This window comes from Pipistrellus kuhlii, unplaced genomic scaffold (assembly GCF_014108245.1).
Source record: "Pipistrellus kuhlii isolate mPipKuh1 unplaced genomic scaffold, mPipKuh1.p scaffold_m20_p_3, whole genome shotgun sequence".
Classification (NCBI taxonomy): Eukaryota; Metazoa; Chordata; class Mammalia; order Chiroptera; family Vespertilionidae; genus Pipistrellus; species Pipistrellus kuhlii.
In genome coordinates, this window is record NW_023425529.1 from 37,643,591 (window position 1) to 37,668,123 (window position 24,533).

The following is a 24,533-nucleotide window of genomic DNA, read 5'->3' on the forward strand; positions in this document are numbered from 1 at the left end:
TATACTAATAAAAATGCCATATTTACTAAATCCTTTTGTAGCTTTACTTATATTATAGTTCTCAGTTGAACAATAACCTGTTTGGAAAATGTTTGGTCTTTCAAGGAACCTCATCTAGGGCATACATGATATACATGTTACCGATGGCTAATTTAATAATAAATCCTACATCCCTTAAAAAAGCTACCTAGGTATTTATAAGTTTGATATTTCTACATCTGTATGGACTATTGTGAATATATTTATATACTCCACTAAATTCAATGAAGAACCAATGAAGTTCTACATTTATCCTACAAAATAGAAATTGCTCTACGTAAGTCTGCACTTTGGCCAAAGTGGGTAGGCCTATTTAAGGGAGTACCAGTTACACTGAAACTAAGAAAAATGAGTAGAACATGACTGAGGAATACTGTATACATTTCACTACTTTTATTTACCAAAGCAAATTTTATAAATATCTATGTTTTAGAAATCCTTTCATGTTTGTTTTTGTTCATTTCTATTTAGATTTTTATATTGTCACTAGCAGTTCTCTTACAAAGCATTTTGCTATTTTACTGGTGAACATTTCTAATTTTTAAATTTGGGCATTCCTAGGAAAGACAAAATATCTATATTTGGAACCTAAGAGAGAGAGATTAACTAAATGTAAAAGACTAATCAAATTATTTACACTGATATTCTTTGAGAATATTTTTGCAGTTTTACAAAAATTTACATAACATAAAACTAACCATTTTAAAGTGAACAATGGTGCACAACCATCATCTCTATCAGTTCTAAAATTATTTTGTCACTCCCCCCAACTATCCTGCATCCTCTAAGCGGTAATTCCCTTTACATTTGACTTTATAATGCCAAATGTAATTCCTGAGATAAACTGTTCGTTATAAATGCAGATCCTCAGTTATAACTCTAGAAATAACTAAAGGACAATATACTATAAACTAAATATTCATTAACATCTAAAAATAAGAATCCATAGTTCTTTTCCTTTACATAAGAACTTTTTAAAAACTGCATATAAATCCTTTTACTACATGGCAAAAGAGAACTTAAGAAAATTCTTTAAAACATCAAACCTCAAACAGGTCTCTAATTTTATATTAAAAGATAGACGAGGATTTTATTTTAAATACACATGCAACTTTAAATATAACCTGTATGATTATTTTAAAACACTCTCATGGAGGAAAATTCAAATTTACTTTTCAGAATTTAGTTCCGTATTTTCCAAATAGGAATATCTTGAGTCACAGGACTCAGCTCAGTATGAACTGAAATTGCATGTTGTTTCAGGGGGTCTCTGCTTGCCTTCCAAGAATTTACATCAACTGCAGACCTCCATGAAATCGCACACAAACCACACATTGGTGCTGTTTACTAGAAATGTTTACCAAGGTAATTGTCATCTGCTGGTGTTCCAGAATAGCTGTGCTGAAGAATATCGATGTTGGTTGCTCCTGCGGGAATCTTTATGACAACATTATAACCTACAATATAATTTTATGCATGTTAACTTTCACACACAAAAACAGATGGTCCAGAGGCTATTGCTGCTGAATGATTGAAAATTTTCAATAGTATAGTCAGAGTTAATTTCATTTTATCTTTGATCAATGGTACCAGTGCTGACTTTTTAATCTATGCCTTATACAACTTGCTAAGAATTGAAAAAAAGTGGTTGTCGTCTAGAAACAGAAAAGAGTTTGGGATTCTTAAAAAGTACATTTCCTAAATTTTCTTTACTTCTAAAATTCTGAGTATAGAATAAAAATGAAGCTAGTATGCTATATTTTCTATTTCCTAGTGTGTTTTTTTAAATGCAATATTCCAAATGATAGCCACAAATCCAAAAGTTATCCAAAATAGTTGAGTATTGCTATATGTGTACACAGAGATTCAGTAAAGAGCAAAATAATGTGAGTTAATGAGAAGCATATTTTTTAAACTTTTGGTCTCTAATATAAACAGAAATCCCTATAGCTTCCCCCAACATTTTACATTATTGTCAAGAGAAAAGTAAAAAATTTACTTGAGAGAAATGAAAATAATATTTTGAGTTTATGAGACTTAATTCACCAAGTCTGGCACTGCTCAAAAAATGAGGAAACACCATATTAAATATATATTAAGAAAGAGTGGAAAGTTTTCCCTGTGCTTGACGTACTCATGTTACACAGTTCATAGTTGTCCAAACATTCTTATTTGCTCTAGTGATATTAATTCTAAGTTTTTCCTTTTCCTTATAGGACTTTCTTTCTATGTAATACATGAATGAAAGGAGTTGAAATTTTTCTTGCACACTCACTTTGATAAATATGGAATGAATTTAAGAAGGGGAAGTTTAAAAGAGCTTAAGTCCAACATGAAATTACCTTGCATGTTTTTAGAGCAGCCTTATTTATATCTCTCTAAGGCATCACATTTAAATATAAGGTTTGATAATTCTGTATACACTATACAGATATGGTTACAGGCTATTAATCTAGAAGAATAATTTTAATTCATGATTTTTTACTATAAAATATTCCTATGACCTTCACTATTTGTCTTTGCTATTATATATTTTTCAAGAAGGCAATTCCTAAACATGGCAAGAGTGACAAGATGAAGGCTACCGCCAGGGGGCAGTGATGTGACAATGCTGTTTGTAGCATACAAATGTATTTAACATCTTTTTCATTTGCAAACTGATCAACTCATAGTACAATTTGATGCATGTGGTTTTATACAGAAAAAAAATGTTTTCCAGTGAGTACAGAGAAATTCTGGTAAATATGGGCCATTTATTATTAAAAAAAGGGATCAAATATGTATGGGTCCCATGAAATAATGAATCATAACTACAAAGTAAGTCAGATTATCTACTAACAAGGATTTTTAAGTCTCATCATAGTATGAAATGTACTATACTTTTAATATAAATATAAAAAGTAAATCTTGTTTTAAATGAAGCAATTCAAACTAACTTAACTGTGCTCAAGCATATGTGAATATAGTTTAAAGCTGAACAATAAAACTGTAAAAGTAAATTTTTATTTTGCAAGCAAAGTTTTATAGGGCTACTTTTACTACCATAAAAAAGAAAAGAAAAAACATTTCCCAGAAATTTTTAGAATAGAAAATATCTGCTATATTCTCTTAATAATTTTGAAGAAAAATAAAATCATGGCCAAATATCATTACATTTTGTAATAAAAATAGTTCCTGGAAAATCAAATGTAATAGTAATTCAAAATCCACATTTAGGTTAATGTTTTCATCCTCCCACCTTCAATCAACATTTTCAATATGTCGTCAATAAGGAGCACAACAGATGGGCCGGGTCATAAAAAAAAAAAAAAAATTGGTTCAAATAATGAAAAGTAATTAAAAGCAAGTTTCCTGAAAACATTATAAATACAGTATACATTAGGGTATAGGAACTGCAGTAAGAATACACTGGTAATGCGGGGGCTATTCACACATCATTGTCAAATAGCAGTGAATGTACTCTGATTAATGCACCTAATACATTTTTTTTAATGCATTTGCCTTTAACAGGTGAATTCACTAATTCAAGGATAAATAATATTTAATCTTTAATATTTAGGAAATTTTTTAACTATCTTCTTTTTAAAGTTTCGTGGCTTGTATTTTATAGTTTTAAATTCATCTTTATTGTTGAAAGTATTACAGATGTCCTCTTTTTCCCCCTCCATTGACCTTCTCCACTCTGCTCCCACCCCTTAACAATCAATTCTAATTAAGGGTATAGAGTAGACCAAACAATAACAAACCATTACTAGTAAACCTTCATCACATATACCATTATTACACTAAATAAAAGGGAAAACTAGACCGAGATACACAGCTTACCATAATGAGCACTGTTGAAGATTCCTGACATGGTTCTGCATGATGAATTATCCCCTCCACACACACCGCATTTGTCTCTCCTGGCCTTCGAGTTTAACACATGATCACAACCAGCTTGCTTCAAAATACAATAAATCAGATTAATGTTATAAAAATGACTAATGATAAACATGGTGCTTTACAAAGTTCTTTTCATAAGTATTCTTTCAATTAACAGATTTGATACAGCAGGATTTTTTTTCTTCATAATACCTACTGATCTTTTCATATGTTAATATTTTCACATATCTGTTCACCTGGTTGAAAAAACTGTTTTTCAAAGCGTCATCCATGTACCTCCTGCATCAAAATCACACAGGGTGGCACTTAAAAAGGCCACCCGGGAAACCTTGAAGGTGAAACTAGGAATCCACACTGTAACAATGACTGACTGCTATATCCCTCATTTGAAAAACACTCTTTAAATATATGTCATTTAAAAGGCACAAAAAGTAGGACTATGTAAGTAACACATTAAAATAACCCCGGCCCTGGTCAGGTGGCTCAGTTGGTTAGAGCATTATGCTGTATACTTTTAAAAAGGTTGTAGGTTCAATTCCCAGACAGGTCACATACCCAGATTGTGGGTTCGGTACTAGTTGGGGTGAAAACAGAACCCAACCTTTGGTGATAATCACATAATCAATGTTTCTCTCTCACATCAATTTTTCTTTCTCTCTCTCCCCCTTTCTCGCTTTCTCTCTAAAATCAATAAAAACATATCCTCAGGTAAGAATTTTAAGAAGTAACTCCAAAAAGATGTCTTTCATGATTCATTTTCTTTTTAAAATCACAACATTAGAATTCATAATAACCTGAGTAGAGCTGAAAGAAAGTTTATTTCTCCAAAATTAATATCCAGCATAATACACAGGGTTTATGAAAAGAATGAATATATAAGTAAAGGTGAAAGTAAATGGTTTGTTCCAGAGGTTTAAAAGAACAAATGCAGAAGATGTCTTCTATATACGCAGTAATAACTTTTAGTTCTCTGGACAAATCCTCTAAATTTGGTGATTGGAAAGGTAAAAAAAAAAAAAAATCATAAACCTCATGAATTTTTATATATAGGTCAAATATTTGAATTTTTAAAGTTTCAAGCGGATGGTTTCTTAAAGTAGTATGCATCTATACATGTTCAGGTAATCATATTTTTTATTTTATATGACTTTCTGCTGATAAGTTAGATTTTAAAAAACTTCAGGCCACTGAGTATCCATTTCCTAGTATTTAAGGTTTTTCCAATGTGTAAGTTACTTTAAGTTCCTTTGGACATCTCATTAACACTTGTGTGCAACCCCTCTCTCACCTGGGTAACTGGTAATAGATGTTTGGTTATAGGGAGAACTTGGTCCTATTGAGTTACACCTAACCAGAAGAATGAGTTCATAAAACTTCACATGTATTCCAGGCGTCCTCAAACTTTTTAAAGTGGGGGCCAGATCACGGTCCCTCAGAGAGCTGGAGGGCCGGACTATATGAACTACTAATTCCTACTGTAACACCTCGGCTGTGCTCACTGCCCAAAAAACCTGGCGGGCCGGATCAGACTCCTCTGCGGGCCGCATGTGGCCCGCGGGCCGTAGTTTGAAGACGCCTGCCTAGACAGCATTCCCTACCATGGTTTTCAAGTTCGTCACCATTTTTAAGATCGCCATGTGCAGTATGTGTGCTGGAATTCAGGGTCTCATCTGCTCCCACCGAAAATCCTGCTAAATGGCCCACCCATCTCCAGTCTTCTCCTAACCCAGTGCATTCTGAAGATTCTGACATGCAAATCAAATCACACCTCTTTCTCAATTTCCAATCCTAAAGATCTCCAAGGTCTTTAGGGGAAAAGTGCACAGCACAACCATTAGTTAGCCCCTATCTCACCTTACATCCTTATCTTCCTAAAACCTACACAATTAGCTCAAGCCTCACACCCTCCATGAGCATTCTTCAAAACCTTTACCCTCCTCCCCCTAATTAAGACATTCCTTCCCCAATATCCCAAGCCTCCTTGCAGATGACTCCATTGCAGTGCACTATAATTGTTTGCCTGCCTATCTACCTCACAAATCTGTGACCATCTTGGAGGTTAGTACTCTGTTCCATCCTTTTATCTGACATCTAGTAGGTTCTCAGTAAATGTCTGAAGCATTTATCCAAAAATTAAGAGACAAGAATGGACAGAGGGAGGGAGGATACCAAGGCTTCTAACATTGAGGGAATTAAAAAAAAAAAAAAAAAAAAGTCACCACAAAAGGTCACACTTGAAGAATAAAAGGACTTTATAACCCTTGTGTCTTAATATTTTTATCATTTTAGAAAGTCGACCTCACCTCTTATCTTGATTTTGAGTATCAAACACAAAACAAAATTGGCAGACTTACCTTAATGCTTCATTAGTTTCTCTTCATGGCAGAAAATCACCTAGTAAAAAGTCTCCTAATGAAACTCCTACAGATAATGTGATAATCACCAAAGGCTGCTGTACTGGATTCATAAACATGTGTTCCGAAGTAACAGAAGTCATAGTCTCCTGAAAGCCACCTTAAACAGAGTAAGTTTACGCACCCGACACAGGCCTTGAACACAGATGTCGTTAGTTTCAGTTCCACAAGGGGTACCATCGGCAACCCTATCCTTCAACTGGTAGAAGTTAGTGGTTCCAGCAACCCGACAGTAGAGTTTACAGCGATCTTTTATGGCAACTGTAAGGAAAAAGTCAACGTTTTGGCATACAATAATGCAACTGTTTGTTCTTAGGTCTCAGAAAAGATTCACATAAAAAATATCCTAACTACTTACTCCCACTGTACTTTGGAAGCCATCTCACGTTAGGGGAAAGACCATTGATGTTGAAGTGTTTACCATCAAAATCAGAGCACTGCTTCTCACGAAAGTCTTGCTTTCCTTTTGGACAGGAATCAGTATTACATGATCGAAATTTCATCCTGCGGCCCACACAGTACTTTCCTCCGTTTCTCGGCCTAGTCAAATTCATTACATTTTAAAGCACATCAGTACGATATTATTTTTGTCGGTTACCTCTAACATTGTTCCATTCCTTTCCATGAGGTCCCACTAACACTTTGAACATAACACAAGTATGTAACATGGTTTTAAGCAATCCCCTGGCTAATAACCTAAAAATATCCATCTTGGTGGATGCTATGGCCTAGAGGAGAGAAGTGATTCATGATTTGATTAACTAATAAGGAACTATGATGGGGATTTCTTTTAAAATTTCAAAAAATGGTTCGTTTGCCCAGCCAGTGTGGTTCAGGGGTTGAGTTTCCACATAGGAACCAGGAGGTCACACTTTGATTCCTGGTTGGGCACAATTCCCAGTGGGGTGTGTGTGTGTGAGTGTGTGTGTGCAGAAGGCAGCCAATAGATGGTTCTCTCTCATCATTGATATTTCTATCAAACTTTCCCTCTCCCTTCCTCTCTAAAATCACTAACAATATATATATATATATATATATATATATATATATATATATATTATATATATTAATGATTTGTTCATATTTATATATATATATTAATGATTTGTTCATATATATATATATATATATATATATATATATATTAATGATTTGTTCATATTTGGGAGGAGGATGAGCCAAAGATTATTTAAAAAAAAAAAAAAAGATAATACAATGTTAAAAAAAGAAACATATATGTCTTTTTCATAGATCTCCTACTTATCATTTAGTTCAACAAGTTTCATGTGTCACTCTATATCCATCCAACTTATGCTGGAAAACAAAAACCCTTTTCTCAGCATTTTTAAATATGAAGACTTTTAGCATAATTTAGTTATTCTAAAATTCAAATGAATTCAGATTTTATTCAGAATATTTCATATTTCTGCATTAAAAAATTCATGGTAATAGATTTTAAGTGAAAAGTGTTATATCTCTTACCAATTTGTATATCACATAACAATAGGAAAATTATTTTAAAATATTTATGGAATCTCTTAAGTTCTTTTAAATAATGAGAGGAGATATGTTTCAGTAGTTATTCAAGCTAAAGACATGGATACATCTATAACATAATAGGTAAAGAAAGAAATAATGACTTGTAGAATTACACAAATGAGTAAAAAACTGGTAATGGAACTACGTGTCTTGTCCAGGACAGCCAAAACATAGTTAAAAGGAGAAAGTAGCTTTCAACAGAAACACTAAATATAAAAAATGCCATTATATTACTGTCATTATTTATAACTATTGAGGTATTTCTCAAATTCACAATAAATCAGGAAAAAAAAGTCTCTGTCTCAATTTAGATTCCAAAGATTATTTTTATCTGTAAGCTTTTTTAAGGTTCTGAATCTACCAAGATATAAAGTAATCTGGCTTAAGTGTCCCAGAAGTTTTCTGATTCTCAGAAACTTACAGACTGACCTCCAGTTTAGAAGTGAATGAAACTGATGTTTAGTTTCTGGTGCCTTGAGATAATCTTAATTTACAGTGACATAAAAAGGACATACTCGGGGCGATTACAGAGCCTGGTTGTGCTTTTGATTCCACCTCCACATGTTCTTGAACAAGAACTGTAAGGTCCCCATGGTCCCCATTCACCATCTACAGGACGTGTTTCCATTTCTTTGTTTACACACAGCCCATGGTGGCAATGCTATAAAAATAACACAAAGAAAAGTGATTTATGTACATCTAGTGAGAACACCATAGTAACTCTAAGAGCAGCAGCAGATCAAGAGAAGAACAAAATGTATACAATTTAAAGCAAAATGTTCATTCAGATGTGATTACATTTGATTTCATGTTGTTGAATATTTACTGTCTATCAAATAACTGTAAGACTTATGGAATGCAAAAAGAATTTAAAAATTCCCTTGCTCTTAAGATTCAGAGTCTCCTTAGGGTAGGGAAGACCTATACATATTGGAAAAACTTAGTAAAATTTAAAAAAAATTAAAGCAAATATTAGATTAATATGATATATATCCATACTTGTATTTTATGCAGTTATCTATCCCTCACTCTTTGACCTAACTTCCCAGTCTATCTCCTCCAAAGTCTCAATGATCACTTGTTTTTTTTTACTTTCATCAAGAAAATTGAAACTTGCAGAAAAATCTCCCAGCAGCTCTTCTACCCACCCATCAGTGTCTGTGCCTACTTATAAACAAAATCCAGGGTCCTAGTCAAAATTAATCCCTCCATTTATCTACTTAATCTCAGCCCTTCTCACTACTCAGAACATGACTCAACATTCTCTCAATTCCCCTATGTCATTGCTGCTCCAATCTCTAGGACATGAAAGCTAATGTGGTTCATGTGTTGATGCTGGTCTATGAATTAGTCACTATCAGATTGTGAGGAGATGAGCACAGAAATTGTGAGTGAGCATTTAAAAAATTTTGTAAGCATTTTACAGAGTAAGTCTATGTTTATTAAAGTTAATAACTTAAAAATAAGCTTATATTGTTTTGTTTATAATTTAATGTTCATTTTTATTATTAAAATAAAGTTTACTATTTTAACCATCTTTAAGTGTACAGTTCAGTAGTATTAACTACCTTCACACTGTTGTACAACCATCCAAAATGAAATCTTCATCTTCCCAAACTGAAACTGTACACCCATTAGATAATAATTCCTCATTCTCCGCTCCTCCCAGCCCCTGGCAACCACCATTCTATTTTGTTTCTATGAATCTGACTACTTGGGATATCTCATATAATTGAAATCATACTGTGTTTATCTTTATATAACTGGCTTATTTCACATAGCATAATGTCTTCAAGATTCACACATGGCATGTGCCAAAATTTCCTTCTTATACCAAGGCTAAATCTGGATGATGGGAACACAGTGCAATATACAGATGATGTATCATAGCACTATATACTTGAAATCTATATATTATTAACCAACTAAAGGCCTGGTGCACGAAATTTGTGTATGGGGGGGGTGTCCCTCAGCCCAGCTTGCACCCTCTCCAATCTGGGACCCCCCCTAAATGGTATTTCCAACTGCCCATTTAGGCCTTGGACTGCTGGCTCCCAACCGCTCGCCTGCGTGCCTGCCTGAATGGCTCTAGCCACTTCTGCCTGCCAGACTGATCACCCACTAACTGCCACTCCCCTGCCAACATGATTGATGCCTAACTGCTCCCCTGCCAGCCTGATTGCCCTTAACTGCCCTCCCTGTTGGCCTGGTCACCCTCAACTGCCCTTCCCTGCTGGCCTGGTCACTCCCAACTGCTCTCCATTGCTGGCCTGATTACCCCTAACTTCCCTCCCCGGCTAACCTGGTTACCCCTAACTTGCCTCCTTTGCCAGCCTAATCACCCCTAACTTCCCTCCCCTGCTAGCTCAATTGCCCCTAACTATCCTCCCTTGCCAGCCTGGTCACCCCCAACTACCCTCACTTGCAGGCCTGGTTCCCCCCAACTGCCCTCCCCTGCAAACCAAGTCACCCCCAACTGCCCTCCTCTGCCAGTCTGGTCAGTCCTAACTGCCCTCCCCTGCAGGCCTGATAGCCCACAACTGTCCTCCCTTGCAGGCCTGGTCCCTCCCAACTGCCCTCCCCTGCCAGCCATCTTGTGGTGGCCATCTTTGACTACATGAGGGCAGCCATATTGTTGTTGAGTGAGGGTCAATTTGCATATTACCTCTTTATTATATAGGATGTCAGCCCAATAAATTTTTAAAAGGCTGAATTATATTTCATGGTATATAAATACCATATATTGTTCATTAATCTGTTGATTGACAGTTGGTTTGTTTCACTTCTTGGCTACTGTAAATAATGCTTCTACAAACATACATGTATAAATATCTCTTCAAGACCCTAATCTTTTGGATATGGTATAACCAGCAGTGGTATTTAGATCTCATAATAATTCCATTTTTAAATTTCTTTTAGAATCCACAATTTTTTTTCCAGTGGGAAAATCTGGCTTACATTTTTGGAGCTCTTTATTGTTTGTTTGTTTCATTTTCCTAGTCACCCATTTTTATCATTTTGTACAAAAAAAAAAAAAATCTGAAAATGTTTTATTTTAAAGAAGACTGGTTCTATAATTGAGAGTTTGAGAATACTCCACTACAATATTCTCTTTAACATATAAACATACTCCTTTTCCTCCCACTTTAACAACAATAATCAAAAAACAACTTATCTTAGATCACACTTCCCTAACCAGCTATGGTTCTGTTTATACTCATTGTCTATCTCTCTCTGCTTATTTCCTCACAATGTCACCTTAGCCAAGCTTTATACCAACTGCCATGGCTCATGTGTAGGTCTCCAATGGTCTTCTACAATGCATAACCAATGGCTAGATTTCAGTCTCTGCTTTCCTTGACTTAGCAGTATGTGAATAGCTAATGATGATTCCTGATACATTACTTTTCTGTTAGTTTCCAGAGCTCCACACTCTTGATTTTCTTCTTTAATGATTGATTTTTCAGTTTCTTTTACTATTTCTTTTTCTTTCCAACCTCTTAACATTGGAATGTCCCCAGGGTTACATCCTGACCCTTTATTCTTCTCTATCAACAATCACTCCCAGTCCAGATCTCTCTCTTGACCTCCTGACTGTATACAATTGCTTCCTTCTCTTCACTTGAATGTCTAATAACCATTTCAAATGTAGAAATCAAACTCCTGCCCCACCCCCTCAAAACCGCTTGAGTTGATCTAAGTTGATCATATAGCAGACCCTGAATAAATCTTTGCTGAATGAGTGAATACTATAAGCAATTTTATTAGGCGAAAAAATACTTTGTACCTTTCATTAGAACAAATCATTCAATATAAAAAAGCCATATTAAGAGTGAACAAAAGCAAAATCTCAGTATAAACTGTACTATGTGCATGTAAATTTTGGTAGCAACTTCCAGAAATAGTTCAATAGTCCCTGCATGAAAAGGGTAAAATGTTATATTAGAAACCATATAGTAAAATCAACTCACTGTCAGAGGAGTTCATCATCTATACTAATAAAAGGGTAATACACTAATCAGACCAGGAGACCTCCGGATGTCCTTCCACACAAAACCATAGTGGTGGGGCAAAGACAGAGGCGGTTAGGGATGATCAAGTTGGCAGGGGCGTGGGGGGTAGTTGGGGGTGAGGATGTCAGCAGGGGGGGCATTTGGGGGTGAGCAGACCAGCAGGCAGAGTGATTAGGGGTGATCAAGTAGGCAGGCAGGTGAGCCGTTAGGAGCCAGTGATCCCGGATTATGAGAGGGATGTCCGACTGCTGATTTAGGCCAGATCCCATCCTGTTTGGACATCCCTCCAAGGGTTCCCAGATTGGAGAGGGTGCAGGCCAGGTTTAGGGACATCACCTGTGCACAAATTTCATGCACCAGGCTACTAGTCTATAATAGTAAAAGAATAATATGCTAATTAGACCAGACATCCTTCTGGACAACCTTCCGATCAAAGCTGGGGCTGTGTGGGAAACCTGGGTCCTGGGTGCCTGCCAGTGGCCAGAGGGAAGCCTGGGTCCAGGGTGTCAGAGGAAAGCCAGTGCCAGCAGCCAGGAGAAAGAAGGCCTCCTCTTGCATGAATTTCGTGCATTGGATCTCTAGTGTTTTCATAAAAATGAATGTATTAATAGACCATCTCACAAGGAAGACAGTCACAAGATAAACACTCTAAAGAAGAGTGTTAAGGCAACATTACAGGACATTTGTTTAAAATGTATCTTTAATAAATAACCCATTTAATACAGGGCATTGCTAATGCAATATAAGGGTTCACTACTTTCAATTAATTAAAAAGGGAATTTAAACCTATCATGATCTGCATGTAGTTTCCCCAAACACCACCTCTGCTTTCAGTCTACATGGGCTTTAAAGTAGGTCTTGTTGTCTCGTCACATTTACCTTAATTCCAACAAATTCATGCCCACCATACCACATCATAGGGAGGTATATTCAAATGGATAATTAGCACATGAAAAGATTCCTAAGATTGGAAATAATCAGTGAAATGTAAATTAAAACCAGAATAAGATTCCATTTTACACCCACTAGAACAGCTAAATTTTTGTTAAAATACTCGTAATATCAAAAATTGGCAAAGAATGCAGAGCAACTAGAACTTTCAGACATTGCTGATGGGTTCTAAAATGGTACACATATTTTGGAAAATTGTTTGGCACTCTCCTATGAAGTCAAACACACACCTGCCCTATGACCCAGAAATTTTACTCTGGATATTTACCCAAGAGAAATGTAAATATATGCCCATAATAAAACCTGTATGAGGATGCTCAGAGCAGCTTTATTCCTAACAGCCAAAAGCTGGAAATAATCCAAATTGTCCATCAACTGGAGACTGGGTAAACAAATTACGGTGCACTTGTACATGTGAATTATACTGCCACATAAAGGAATGAAGTTCTGATGCATACAATAATATGGATGAAACTCAAAAACATTACATCGAACAAAAGAAACTTGACCCAATCTCCACCCCAAAGGGGTATATTACATAGTTCCATTTACATTAACTCAAGAACAAACAAACTAACCTGTGGAGATAGAAACATGAACAGGAGCTGGTTCTGGAGAGAAGGGAAATTGTCTGCAAAGAGTCAAGACTAAACTTTTTTTAATGGGGATGTTGGCTATATTATGCGTCTACATTTGATAAAACTTCCAAACGGTACATTTATGATATGTGCATGTGACTCATATAAAATGTTTAGGCCTGAACTGGATTTAGACTGTTCAATAAATTAGTTATACATAGAGTAATCCTAGATTTGAACCAGGTGAATATCTCAGAATAAATCTTTTTTCTGATATCAACAGCCCATATTCAACCTTTAGAGAGGTCTTTTTCTCTACTCATGTTCAGATCATCAGTAGTAACTCTCACAAATGCCACTTCCTCCCCCCAAAAAAGAGCTAGTTTTGAATACTGGTCACAAAATGTGAGAAAAGTAGTCTTTTTAATAATTCTTACTCTGAAAATATAAATTTTAGATACAATTCAAATTTTAAAATTTAGTTCCAGTTTAGTGCAAGAAAAGGGCAGTAGTTGGTAAAAAAACATTTCACAAAAGCAGCAGGTAGTAAAGACACAAGGTCAGCTAGTGAACTGAACTTAATTTGAAGTTCTTACTTTTGCATAGTGTGAGCCTCAGCAGCACTAGCTAACCTATTGCCAAGAAGTGTTCCTTTTGCATGGGGTAGCTCAGAGGAGGATGACTAAAATTTGTTGAGTACAAACAATCCTCACACTGGAGCACCAAGTACAATCTGAATCATCTTCACATATAACACATTTCATGATCATGATGAGCCCTGTCACTGGATATTGCCCTGGCAGATTTACTGATCCTAGAATGGTAAAGATGCAGTATGGTAGGCAGTTTATTGTAGGAATATAATGTGTTTTTTTTAAATTTGGAGATTTGCTGAAATATTAGGGCCTTCAAAGCTATACTCATCCTATATAATAAAGGGTAATATGCAAATAGAACGAATGGCAGAATAACCAAATAACCAATCAAAGCATAATATGCTAATGATATGCTAAGGTTGCTCAACCACTTGCTATGACGTGCACTGACCACCAGGGGGCTGACAGTCAACTGGTTGACCAGTCATTATGACATGCTCTGACCACCAGGAGGCAGACAGTTGACCAGTCAACTAGTCACTATGACGTGCATTGACCACCAGGGGGCAGATGCTTTAACTGGTAGGTTAGCTTGCTGCTGGTGTCTGGCCAATCAGGACTGAGTGAGATGGGTCTGACACACTCTGGAGCCCTCTTTCAGTTCCTCCCAGTAGGGTCCCTCCACCTGGCCTGTACCCTCTCACAATCTGGGACCCCTCAGAGAAGTCAGAGAGCCGGTTTTGGCCTAATCCCACAGGCCACTCCCCTTGGGAGGGCACTAGATACAGGGCTCATGGCTGGCAAGCACTGCTACAGCAACACGAGCCTCTCCCACAGCCTGTGGCAGGCACAGTGGGGCAGGATGAGCAGGAGCAGCAGGTAGGAGCTGCAGGCAGCATTGGACTGCGGGTTTCATCCAGACCCCTGCAGGCCACCCAGAGGGACCCCAACCGTGCATGAATTCGTGCACTGGGCCTCTAGTCTTAAACAACAAAACTATAATAAGCGTACTTAGATAACTATATATACACATGAATTTATCTTTGTAACTATATGTAATTTTAATATTCATCTGCTAGATATTGAAAAATGGGAAATTATAATTTTAATTCATTAGACACTATTCTACTTTTAAAAAAACACATGGCAATAATACTAAAACAACTAGCAGAACAAGAATTGAAAGCAAATGATGAACAGTGCTGAGATGGAGAGCAATCCCATCCTCAGATAATCTCTTGATACAAGACTCACCCTTGGAGAAAACCTACCATCCCAGGACCACAGGTGGTTCCGTCTGCCAGTGGCATGTGCTGAGTACGACAGCCCTTGTGGACTCCTTCTGCACTTGTGCACCAGAGGCGCCTGCACTGTTTCTGCAGAGGAACCGGAGCAGGCAAGCAAGAGTGAAAATGATGCCCCCAATTACCCGATCAAGTCAATATAATGCATCAGTTCACAGACTAATCTTATGTAATTCCTGGTTTCATGGACACAGCTGGAAATAATCAGCAAAATATCTTTACTGCCCAGCCAGTGTGGCTCAGTAGTTGAGCATTGACCTATGAACCTGGAGGTCATGGTTTGATTCCCAATTGTGGGCTCAATCCCCAGTAGAGGGCATGCAAGAGGAAGCCTATTGATACTGATGTTTCTTATCATTGATGTTTCTCTTTTTCCCTCTCCCTCCTTCTATGAAATCAATAAAAATATATATATTTTAAAATCTTTACTAAGTTCTAGCTCTTGACTTTCCTCTAAATATAGAAAATGGCAGCATTTAATGTCCTTTTTTTAACTTTTAAATTTTTATCATGCATTGAACAATGGGAAAGATGAATTGGAGTAAAAATATTCAAAATTATGTGAGGTATTTTTCTCTCTTTGCAAGATATTTTTCTAAAGGACTTTTTGTTGTTAAATGTTATTCACAAAGGGTTTCCAAAAGACCTCTTTGATCCAATGGAGGAATGTATGAATAATGTGCATAGAAATACTGTATAATGTATACTGGTTTCCTATTTTGTGAATATAATACAGACTTTCAACTTTTAAACAAAGGGTTCTGAAGTTTTCACAAGAAACAAAAATCTATGGAGGTTCACAGGAGCTATACACAAAATAATTCCTTCCTTTTTCTAAATTTAAATTCAAAGTTTGTTTAGTGTCTAAATCAGGTAGGAAGAAAGAAGGAATGTGGCTTCTATATAAAAAATTAAGGTAAATCTTCCTCCTCCCACAGTGAATGTTTAAAGGCTTATGAAAAACTATGACTATGAATTTAAGGCTTAAGGAACAATATTCACTATGTGGAGTATGCCTTGCATGTCCTACACTCACTGTTAAGTAACTTTCATTCATTCATTCAACATTCAACAAGCATTTATTCTATGGCAGCTATTATGTGGCAGGTCATTATCTTTGCTTAAATGAATGAATATGGTTGCATTTCTGGGTCAATGATTCTCACAACTTAGCACTGTATCTAACTTATGAAAAATCCTAAAAATAATTTATAAATAGTTTAATGAAAACTAAACAAGCCCCAAATTTCTTTTCTTTTGATTCAACTCTATATAAATTAAAATGCAGTCTATTATATTCCTGGTCTTTTAATACAACTCATCAAAATACAAAAATGTCTCACATAATTTTCTTCCCACATCGGCAAAAATAATATCATTTAAAAGTAAATATTTAAATCCCGTTAATTTTCAAAACCTCTCTGTGACTTTGTTCCTAAATGAGAATACTTCATAGGATTTTGTGAGAATGAGAGATAACTTTTAAGCCCCTAATACAGTACCTGGCATATAATAATTACTCAATGAATTTTAATTTCTCTTTTTTTAAGCCCCTTTCTGACAAACACCAGATTTTTCTAACACTTAAAAATGTTTAAGATATATTTAATTTACCTACTGTTCAAGAGAATATACACTTTGAAATGTATTCTACCTACAACTTTATGGAAGTTTTCAAACAAAAAGACGAATTTTTCTTACCAAATAGGGACACACTTGTGACCCAGGACCAAACATGAGTTCACACTGCTTGTTTACATCATACATTAATCCAGGGAGTTGTGAGGACAGGTCATATATTCTCCCATTTGGTTTGTCAAGGAGGCAGTCCCCATGACCAGTGCTATACCAATGACAGAAGATGAAATATTGTGAATATACACAGGTGCGTGTCAGTATAAGATTCTTCATCACATTTTTTGTAGTCCTTTATTTCCAAAGAGAATATCAGTATTTTTTTCAAAATTTAAAACCCAGCTCAAATCAAAGTCAGTAAGAAAACCTCAGAGTTTACAAAGAACTTCTGATGTGCTTGTTCTCATTGGAGCCCCACTACTTTTTTAAAGATACAATTAAAAAATAAAAAAGATCTCGACCAGCATGGCTCAGTGGTTGAGCATTTATGAACCAGGAGGGCATGGTTCAATTCCAAGTCAGGAAACATGCCAGAGTTGTGGGCTCCCCCAGTAGAGGGCATGCAGAAGACAGCCGATCAATGATTCTCCCTCATCATTAATGATTCTATCTTTCTCCCTGTCCCTTCCTTTCTAAAAAGACATCCATCAGAATAAAATTTATGAAATGAACATTCATATGTTGAACACATGATACTTTTGGTCTACTTTGCCATCCAATAGTAATTCCTGATATCTAATGCCCCAAAAGTCAAAATGTAAAAATAGAAATAAGCTTTCAAATCATTTGAAAAAATACATTTATAGGTCAGAACAACAAGGAAACAAAGGAATTTCAAATTGTAATAATGCCGTCTCCATCTCAAAGGGGTTTTTTTTAAGAAAGGAGTACAACACAGAGACAGAATGGCAATTTTGGCTTTCAGTTCCACCACTTGCCAGGATGAATGGCTGTGGACAAGCTATTTCATCTCCCTGAGCCCCAAGTCTCCTCATCTGTAAATTGAGAGTTATAATATCTACCTTGAGAATTGTTATTAGAATACATTATATTTAGAGGATTTAGGAAAGTGGCAAATGGCAAGGGGAATGCTAAATCTGAATTGTAACCCCTCAAAAAAATGTTAAGACTGAAATACAAATAAAACTTTCCATGTTTTTAAACATCCATTTGTACAATGTATATAAATTTGAATTTAAACAATGAAAAACTAAACATAAATTGAATCCCTTCAAAAAATACAAATTTCAAATTTTATAATCTAATAAATGTGCAATAATTAAAGTAACATAAAACCAGACTTACTCTAGAAATTCAGTGATATATTTCTGACTACATTTTGACCAGGTCCAAGGACTTGTGTGGTAATTTAGAGTTGGAGCCATCACATGATATTGATGTTTAATTCCAGTTTCCTTACATTTAAAACTATCATCATGTGGAACATTAAATCTAAAAATAAAAACAGACACTTGAAAAATACTAAAATATGACAACATAAGTAACAATTCTCTTATATCTATGTTATATTATAAAGTAAAATGCAGATAAGTCTGATTTCATCAGAATTTGTACTCTTGATCTCTCCATAAAGCATTATAAACTAGGTTACCTTCACCTTATGAAGCACATAATCTCTGAAAAATACTTTGTTATAACTTTGATAAGAAGTAGTCTGTTAATATGATATCTGAATCTACACAATCAAAATATTTGGATTCTGGCTCACCTCCTCGCAATAAGGACAAAGCATTCACATAAAAATTCTGGCAGTTTTCAACATGCATATCTTAGATGTGAGGAAAGATTAGGTAAAGGCAATACTACACTAAATTCCAGACCACTGATTTTTGGTACAGTACCAAAAGAACTTCTTTGAAATAAACCAGTCAGAGAACGACAAATACCATATGATTTCACTTATATGTGGAATCTAATGAACAAAATAAACTGAAGAACAAAATAGAGACAGAGGCATGGATACATGGAACAGACTAACAGCTGTCAGAGGGGAGAGGAGGAGGGGATGAGATGAGGGGAGGTGAAGCGATTAGCCAAAAAACATATACACATAACACATAGACGCAGACAATAGTGATGCTAGCCAGAGGGAAAGGGGCATGGGGGGTAGGTAGAGGTAGGCAAAGGAGGGGGAAATGGGGAGGGAAAGAGACTTTGCTTGGGACAATGGACGTTCAATGCAGTGTGCAGATGATGTTTTTTTAAGTTGTACACTTAAAATCTGTATGGTTGCCGAAACCGGTTTGGCTCAGTGGATAGAGCGTCAGCCTGCAGACTCAAGGATCTCAGGTTCGATTCCGGTCAAGGGCATGGACCTTGGTTGTAGGCACATCCCCAGTAGGGGGTGTGCAAGAGGCAGCTGATCGATGATTCTCTCTTGTCGATGTTTCTACCTCTCTATCCCTCTCTCTTCCTCTCTGTAAAATATCAATAAAAAATTTAAAAAAGAAACTGCAACAACATATTAAAAAAAAAATCTGTATGGTTTTGCAGACCAATGTCACCTAATAAATTCAAATTTTAAAAGGGACTTCTTTAATCACTAATTCCATATCATTCTATAATATCCATCTATTTTATATGAAACAGCATAAGTTTCTAACCTATAATTGCTAAGTGATTATGAATAGACTAGAATAATAAAACATTCCTAAAAGGCAACAACTTTTCACAACAAGAGCAACATTAAATAATTAGCTGGCCAGCAACAGATCTTATGCATTCTTTGGAGACCCAAGCACAAACTCACAATTAAAAGGAACATTGAAACTAATTTGCAGGCTGAAATCTATACTTAGATCAGTCTTTTATTTAAACTACTTACCCATATTCTGAGGCCACCTAAAGAGTTCCTCAAAAAAATAAATATCTAAGATGGTTCTCTCTGCAAGAACAGTCTTCTAAACAAGCAAATAGTGCTTTTTTGATGTCACTGCAATGCATCTATGGCCCTCGGTTATATTCCTAATCCTATCCCCCACACTTCAAGAAACAATTTTAAAAAATCAGTTCTATCTCAAGATGCTCACGAGATAGAACCATCCTAAAAGGGAATGGACGAGGTACTAGTTTATTAAAAATGATCTCCACTTGGAATTGTCTCAGCTGAATACTCTAATTATGTCAAAGCATGACCAAGAAAAGAAAATGTAGTTAAACTAAGAGGCCTCCATTCCTTATAAACCATTAAATGAGAAATCCAAGGTGTTTGGGGGTTCATCAGAATCATTTTTCAGAGGGTAAGATTGTATAGGGGTTTCTGACTTTTAATGGGAGCTACAAAAGTATCATTGGATATTGCAGCCTCCATTCTTACAGAATAGAATCCCATTAGAATTTTTAATAATGTAGGAATAGATAGGATGATTCTAAATTTTTACACACGTGCATGAACACACACACACACACACACACACACACAAACACACACAACTTGAAACAAAACAACAAAAAACTATGGATCTCAGAGAAAAAGTTTTTCTTTTAATTATTAAGCAATTTCCACATACCACATTCTCTGCTGGAGCTCTGAGCTATAAGGGCAAGAAATTAGTTGGTGTTACCAATATTTTTGGGAGTTGCCCATGATCAGCAGCCCTGTAGGCCCTCCCATAGGATGGAAGAGGACAGTACCTGGTCATGTATAAGATAACAAGGGATAGAGGCCAGAAGTGCTTGCCATGTAATCCAATACAGTAAATGAAATAAAAGAATTCACAAGTTCTAGGGGTGTCGAACTCAATCAGAGAAGGGGCCAAAATCTAAAATCCAGCCTAAATCGCGGGCCGAATGGTTTACTGAACAGTCATAAACTGTCATTGTGATGGAAACGCAGCGGAGTGCAGTGATGACAGCGCGGTGCGGGCCACATTGCAAGGCCTGGCGGGACGGATTTGGCCCGTGGGCCTTGTGTTTGACACATGTGGCTTAGTCTGTTGATCTGTGCAGCCTGTCTGACCTAACATAGATCATAAAAGAGCCAGAGTTAGCATTTCAGGGATAAAAATTACACTAAAATATTTTTAAAGACATAAAGGTGCTAGTTATTTAATTGAAGATGGGCATTTAGATGCGCTAAGTGGAAGGGAGAGAAGGCATATTACTGAGGTGACAGAGGTACTTACACGTGTCCCAGCTCGTGGGCTATGGTAAAGGCGGCACTGAGGCCATTTTCTTCACTAATAGAGCAGCTCCGTAAAGGATCACACAGGGTGCCTAGTTCTGCCAAGCCTGAAAAATTTCACATTCGTATTTCATCAAAACAGGAAATACCAAATCAGAAAGTAAGAATTCAATTTTAAAGCATTTACCAATGGCATTATTACCTAGAAATGAATGCAGAGTGCATGAACATTTTATAAGATAAAGAAAGACCCTTTTCTGGTTAAAAAAAAACCCTACTTGGGCAAAGCCCCTCCCACTCTTTGCCCGCCCCCCCCCCCCCCACCACCCCTCCCCCCGCCATCACCAAAGAACTTTTTCATAATTAGAATTAAGACCAAAAGCAAAAAAAGAAAAGAAAATTTCTTTAAAAGTATTCTGTCCAAAGTATGAGGGAAATTAATATTGTATGTGAAATTCTTCAGCCAGTTTTAGTCAATACTATTTGTCTCCTTTATCAGAATAAGTTATAACTGAACAATTTTTTCCATGAATTTCTGCTATTTTCTGTCTTTATTAGTATATTTTCAATCTGTCAAGTGGCTCAAGTTCCAATATATTTATTTATTTTCAGGGACATGAAGATATTTAGTCTGTTACCACTCAAACTGTTTCATGCTTAAGGATATATTCTTATATATCCTTAAGGATATATTCTTATATATCTATATATGGCCATTTTAGTCACATAATCGACTTGTGAAAATATGCACTGCATGTGAATAGAAACCACATTCAAGTATGCCCATGAACAGTCTCAAGACCAACAAAAATCGAACTGAATGCATAGCATTATGATATCAAGCTGCTTGTTGATGGTTTGTGCCTAGATTCACTCAAGCTGGTACTGAGTTCTCTAAAAGTGGCCAAAGATAAAGTAGCATGGGCTCCCTTGTTTGTTAGTGCAGTAAGCTACACAGTCATCTAATCCAGCCATCTTGAACAATAACCACCATTTTCAAAACACTTTGCAGCATTTCTCTCCCTTCCTCTCTGTAAAAAATCAATAAAATATATTAAAACAAAAACAAAACAAAACACACATACACACACACACGCACACACACCTTTCAAAACATCTCAGAGACTAGGGCAACAGAACTTGCAAAAAAAGATATAGCAATTATTACCAACATTCTGTATTTATCTTAAGAACTACTTTAGTTTGTCGTTTTTCCATATATTTTAGATTATAACATAAAATACTGTCTCTTGTGTTAATACAAGATGGGCAACCTTGGGGAAATTATTTATTCTCACCTATAAAATTGGAATAGTTCTTACTTCATAGATTTGTAAAAATTAAGAGTTAAACCACGTAAAACTTTAATATTGGATATAACATATAAAATACATTCAGATATATCAGTTATCATTATTATCATTACTCTTCCCTCAACAGAATAATAAGAACACCCTCATTTTCAGTTTATGTTCCAATATGTCACTATGATTTATGTACATAGGGGAGGCTGGAAACTACCAAAAAAAAAAAAAAAAATGAATGGAGACCAGGAAACCACACACTTCAACCTGAATAGTCCAGAATGATTAGTATTAAATCATTTTAAAAACAGTAAGATGTGGCAGACATTTTCATACTTAACTTTTAGTATAAAGATGTGAAAATAGGGCATAGATAATATAGGAAATATATTTATGGACTCTTGTTAGATTGGCTGATAAAATACTATACCTAACATAGCCAGAGAATAGTTTTTGGAGAGAAGAGAACAGGCTCCTGCTTTAATAATTACAGTAGCGGGTGTCTAGTTCCACATTTGTAGAAGATTACAGTTTCTAAAGAGTCCTCCTAACACAAAGAAACTAGATCGTTAATAAAAACTGCCTGTTAATGAACACTGACTTGACATGTTTTACAAGAATGATCAAGTCCCAATCTCCTAAATCTATATTCTTCTCCTGCCCCTCTTATACAACACGCAAGCATACGCACACACATTTATACCTGAGCCAAATCTTAAGGGGTACACGATGAACAGTAAGGACAGAAGATACTCTGAAGTCACATACTGATAAAAGTAATAGGATCCAAAGACTAAGAGCTTGGTAGAAGCAGCCTCAAGGTATAGTAGCTGATCCTGAGTTTTCCACATTAAGTCAAGGGCCCTGGTTAGTATCACCCTTTGGGTAACAGCAAAACACCAGAAAATACTCTCTGAAAGAAAGTACATTCTTTTTAAGCAGACCACCTCTAATCTCATGGATTAATATTAAGTAAACATGAGCTCACAATCAAAGATCGCCAAACACACAAACAAGTCAACACAAGAGAAAGCAGAAACCACATATTTGGCCCTCAACTGTTTAAGATATGGGAACTGTCAGAGATGGATATAATATTACTCCAAATGAAATGTTTAAGTAAACATGAAAGGCAATTACAAATATGAACAAATATAAAAAGAATGTAAACACAGATTTTTGAATAAGAGCTAGCTAGGATCTATTAAATTGGAAAACATATAGTATTAAAGAGGAAAATTCAGAGGATGGTTTAAATATCAAATTAGAAGCAGCCAAAGAGAGAAATACTAAAATGCATGTTAGAGCTGCTGGAATGAAACAGGAGAAAAAGAAGTGAAAGCATGGGAAACAGTATGAGAAGAGCTAATACAAATGTAATTAGGGCCCCATGAGAGAGCAGATAGAATATAAGGATACATTTTGAAGGAAACGAAGGATGGGCATTTTCAGAGTTGAAGATATTAATCAATGGATATAGAAATCACAACATATCCCAAGCAGAATAAATAAAAAGAAAATTATATTAAGAAACAATTTTAATGAAACTGTATCATATCCAAAACAAAGAAAAGATCTTAAACAGCAAGAATAAAAAACAGATCACCAAAAATCTACAACTATTATAAATGCACTACAGAGTTCTCAATAGCAAAAGTCAAAAGCTAATGCAATTACATATTCAAAAAACTGACATAAAATAACTGTCAACTGAGAATTAGTACTAGAAATACATATGGGTAAATTAAGGAAACTTCCAGAATAAATAAAATAGAGAAATTTTCACTAATACATCTTCACTAAAGGAACTTTTAAAGTCTATAATTTAGAGGGGGGGATGAAATTATGAAAAAATTGTGAAGGTGGGCACAAATTTTAACAAATATTAAATATAAAACATTATTCTTTAATACACAATGTTTACAATGTGATAGAATTTATACAATATCATATAATGTAAGAGAAAGCTGAACAAAGTTTAAGAAATCTAATATATCTGTTTAGGAGAGAGCTTTAGACAAATTAAATATGCTAGTTAATAGGCAGGGTAGGGAGATCTGGGGGAGATAATAGATCAACCGAAGGACTTGTATACATGCTTATAAGTACAACCAATGGACATAAAACTCTG

The 24,533-nt window shown here is 35.6% G+C and overlaps 1 protein-coding gene across 1 annotated transcript in view; it reads right to left on the minus strand.

The window, feature by feature from the left end:
• Positions 1 to 24,533, minus strand: part of ADAMTS20 (ADAM metallopeptidase with thrombospondin type 1 motif 20) — a 167,425-nt gene that overhangs the window by 81,738 nt on the left and 61,154 nt on the right. The window contains exons 8-16 of the mRNA XM_036457992.2: positions 21,100 to 21,205; positions 18,260 to 18,406; positions 17,021 to 17,162; positions 15,287 to 15,391; positions 8,393 to 8,538; positions 6,697 to 6,878; positions 6,463 to 6,599; positions 3,865 to 3,982; positions 1,401 to 1,496 (exon numbers count right to left, since the gene is read on the minus strand). Coding sequence (XP_036313885.1) covers positions 1,401 to 1,496; positions 3,865 to 3,982; positions 6,463 to 6,599; positions 6,697 to 6,878; positions 8,393 to 8,538; positions 15,287 to 15,391; positions 17,021 to 17,162; positions 18,260 to 18,406; positions 21,100 to 21,205 — 1,179 coding nt within the window. The remainder of the gene's footprint in view (positions 1 to 1,400; positions 1,497 to 3,864; positions 3,983 to 6,462; positions 6,600 to 6,696; positions 6,879 to 8,392; positions 8,539 to 15,286; positions 15,392 to 17,020; positions 17,163 to 18,259; positions 18,407 to 21,099; positions 21,206 to 24,533) is intronic.